A 4,145-nucleotide genomic window follows, 5' to 3' on the forward strand; every position below is an offset into this window, starting at 1 on the left:
GACTAAAGGGGGCATTCGTCCCGGTTTCTGTCATGAACCGGGACCAATTCCCCCCTTTAGTCCCGGTTGGTGCCACCAACCGGGACCAATGGCCTTGCGCTGGCGCGGTGGTGGGAGTTTAGTCCCACCTCGCTAGTTGAGAGTGACCAGCACCTATTTATAAGCTCCGCTGCCTCTTCCCTCTCGAACTCCTCTGAAATGCAGGCTTATGGGCCTAATTGGACACTGCAATGTTTGTGGGCCTACTGGGCCTACTGCGGGCCTGAATCCTGGCCCATGGTTGAGTTTATAGTCGTATTCAGGCCGTGCTGGCCCAGTAGGTGGCATTTTTTTCTTTTTTTCTATTTATTTTTTCGTTTCTACTTAGAACTAAATACTTATAGTTTTTTAGTGATTTCTTTTTTCTTTTAGGTTACAAAAAATAAAAACTTCTCTGTTAGTGAACATAGATGCACTTATAGAGAAAATTAAACATAAATTCATAATTAATTTCTATTTATGAATTTAGGTCCAATTTCCTCTATAGGTGCATCTATTTTCACTTTAAGAGGAGCTCAACAACGCAGATCAACAAGGACCCAAATGTCCATATTGTCTTGCTCGATTTAGGAAAATTAGTTGCTATTTGCTGTGAATATCAAATCAAGAACATACAGAATACTAACCAACGGAAGCTACATGTACAGTATATTCTTATCAACATTGAACCCACATACAGTATTTCGTAACTGCTTTAAGCACCAAATAATTTCTAATATGCCAGTTCAAGGAATAGTTTTTTGCAAGTACATACCTTTTAGTCCGTCCAGATGTTGCCTCAGCGACCTCATCTTTGCCTCCCGAATCCCCCACAAAGATGAACAGCGTCATCTGCACTAGCCTGAGATGAGGCGGATCCTTGGGCGCCAGAGCTCTCGAGCACCACCGCTCTTGCAGCACGTATCGGGACCTACCTGAACATGCTTCCCCGTTCTCTCTAGCACCCCTAGCCTGGACATAAATCCAGATGACACCGAGCCATTTTGGTCTATCTCGCCGACGGTCCTCCTTGATTCAGCAGAGGGTGGCGGAACAAGGCTTTGTGCGCACCTAAAGAACAAATCTTGCCGATGTGATTCAAAAACGACACTCCATCGAATTGAATACAATAGCCTGATAGTTGAGCGTCGCCAAGGAATTCCATGGGCCGCTCGTCTCCTCCAGACTAGCTATGGTGGAAATCTCCGGGGACAGCACCATGCGAAGAAATCGGAAATCTGGAAGAAGAAGTGGATGGATTTGGATATGGGGATGGTTGGGGAGTAAAGCTCGGGCCTGGCATGTCATTAAACCTGTTGAGCACTGTTCATGTTCCTTCGCTTGCCCAACAGCCCAAGCCGCAACTACTTCTGAACCTAGCATTGAATCTGACGCGTTATGTTCTGACTCAATACAATACTAGTATATACCACTGTCCGTGTGTATAACCAAGCTTGGACTGTTGGTAAAGCCAGCGTGGACAGTGGCACGGGAATCACAATCCTTATATGAGCGGGTGAGATAACGTCCTACAAGGCGCTCGTCCGCTGAAAATGCGCTCACATACAACACTACAAACATCTACATTTGTTCTTCTTGATAATAACCACTAGAAAGGGTTTTTAAATGACAGGCAAGGCAATAGCTACAATATACGACACAATGCACACAGAAATATAAAATGACTAGTTTATAAACTTGCACATTACTGCAATGCAGACCACTCTTGACTCTCGCACCAGAATTTACAGACCATCCATTCTATGACGAGACAATCTAGCCATATGTTGGATTTTTTTTTTCTGATTCAGTGTACAGGCAATTTACATGATGAGAAAATTAAAAGCAAGACACATACTATGGTCACGGACAGTAAGATGCTCAGGTAAAGATGTAAATGCAACAGTGGATGCCAGGACCATATGAATGACTGACAGAAAACACGCGTCAGCATCGTGTGTGTAAATCATACACAATTCAGAGTAATGGCTAACTCAGATCAGGGATGCCTACAAATCACACATTCAAATAAAACATTCAGATAAAACATTGAAAAGCAAGCAGGTTTTGCCATCAACTTGTTGCCTAATAACTAACTTGTCTGTCTCCAGTGACAAGCTTATCATGAAAAAGATATTTATAGTGTGAAGAAAAAGTATAGCCATTGTCCATGCACCCCACAGGTCTCCCCAGCTTATCATCATCAGAATTGATATCATTCATCATATGTACTTCAGAATACAAGAGAATGGAAGTCCTTTTTTTTGGTGTACAGAGCAAAGCTAAAACTTTGGACTTCACAGGATCCCCGAGCTACAACCTTCCTCTCACAGGACTTCATCAGCAAGCACCCAGAATAAGACTAATTCCTGAGTACTGGATCACTACCGCTGTTACCAGAAATCTTGGTACCTATGTCCTGTCATCCAATTCCTTTCCCCTAAATCCTGGTTCATAAAATGCCTTCCCCAAAAAAATCTACATTTGGTCTTCTTGATAATCATTAGAAAAGGCTTTTAGATGGTAGGGAAGGCACGACATTACTGTACACGACACTGCACAGAGAAATATATGATGATAAAACAACTAGCTGAGAAAATTGCTCATTGCTGCAATGCACATCAGTGTTGACTCTCAGACCTGAATTTACAAGACCATCCATTGCATGAAGAGACAATTTACCCATATGTTGGATTTTTTTTTTCTGATTCATCATACATGCAAACTACATGACGAGACAATTAGAAACAAGATACACATACTACAATCTCTGTAGAGGTACTTATATATATATGCAAAATAATGTCACACCAGGTCTAATTAAGGAAGACGCGTACCGTATCCAGAGTGTTACTTCCTTTGGTTCGAAGCAAGCATGGCAATGAGCTCATTCAAAACAGAGGGATAAGTCGTGAAAATATGCCCCCAGCCATTACTCGCCATTAGTGTCTGCAAACACGGGGGAGATTGGACTTGGATAAACTTCAAGCATGCCTCCTTCAATCCGCGGCAGTGGTGCTGCTCGGCTAGAGCAAGAGTGGACGCCACAGAGCTGACACACATGCGCTGAGACAACTGCTTTACACAGATGAACTTGAGCCGCTGGAGATCGTACCGGTCTGCCGCTACAAACAAGCCCTGCAGCCATTGCAGCAGCCCCATTTCAAGCTCTGCCGCTTCCGCATCTTGTCCTTGGTCCACAGCTTCTGACATTTCATCTTCTTGTCCTTGTCCCGTATCTTTGCATATTTCACTCAACTTAATGTTGTCCACGTACATGTCAGGGAACGAGTCTGTGTAGACGAAGCTAAGTAAAGCCGTGAACACCTTTGGTTCCATGTCTTTGATCTGTATGACACGGTTGGACGACGCCTCCTTCATGGGGCCAAAGAGTTGTGCCATGAACACCGTGGATCGGGCAGCGAGCACACACCGGTGTGCGGCGAAGGTCTCGCCCCCGACCTGGAATGCCACATCGGCACCGACCTTGTTTTGAAGTAAACTGTTGAAATGCTGGTGTATGTCCGGCAACAAGAGCGCCTTGGTGCTGTGACCAGGGCCACTGGCATCATCATCATCAAGCTTGCTGTTGCGGACGACCACAACTTCGCAACGGATGGTGAGACAATCACACTTGAGATCTGCCGAGTGTTCAACGGCGTCTCTTCTCATGAACCTGTCGTTGCCCCAGATTGGAGTAGCGGTGGAGAAGTCGCGAGTCTCACCGGTTCCACGAATGTGCGTCGCCATCTGCTTCTCAACCTGATCGACAAGGCTGAAACTGAACCTGACCTCCACGGGGTCTCCCTCGTCGGTGTCGGCGTCGTAGTGAAAGGTGAGAAAGAGTGAGATGAAGTCGGCGCAGCTGGGGTTCTCGCCGTTGGGGTAGTACTCAATCATCCAATCGTGGCCTCCTACATTGAAAGGACCGGCGGTGATGCCCTCGCCGGTGGGAATGAGCTGTTTGGTGCGCGTGTAGCCGGTGACCATGAGCAGGTGGTAGCCGCTGTTCCCGCGGGCGTCCACGGCGGACGTCTCGCAGAAGCACTGCCTGTTGCTGCCGGAGATAGAGACGCCGGTGAAGGCCGACATGGCGGACCTCACCTGATGTACCTGTAGGAAGTCGA

At 46.2% G+C, this 4,145-nt stretch overlaps 1 protein-coding gene across 1 annotated transcript in view; it reads right to left on the minus strand.

Annotated features, from left to right (window-relative positions):
- Window positions 1-2,722: 2,722 nt before the first annotated feature.
- The window catches only part of LOC119314855 (BTB/POZ and MATH domain-containing protein 3-like), a 4,751-nt gene continuing 3,328 nt past the window's right edge, over window positions 2,723-4,145 (minus strand). The window contains exon 2 of the mRNA XM_037589542.1: window positions 2,723-4,131. Within this exon, the coding sequence (XP_037445439.1) occupies window positions 2,869-4,110 (1,242 nt within the window). The 5' untranslated portion in view covers window positions 4,111-4,131 and the 3' untranslated portion in view covers window positions 2,723-2,868. The remainder of the gene's footprint in view (window positions 4,132-4,145) is intronic.

Source organism: Triticum dicoccoides, chromosome 6A, assembly GCF_002162155.2.
Source record: "Triticum dicoccoides isolate Atlit2015 ecotype Zavitan chromosome 6A, WEW_v2.0, whole genome shotgun sequence".
Lineage (NCBI taxonomy): Eukaryota > Viridiplantae > Streptophyta > Magnoliopsida > Poales > Poaceae > Triticum > Triticum dicoccoides.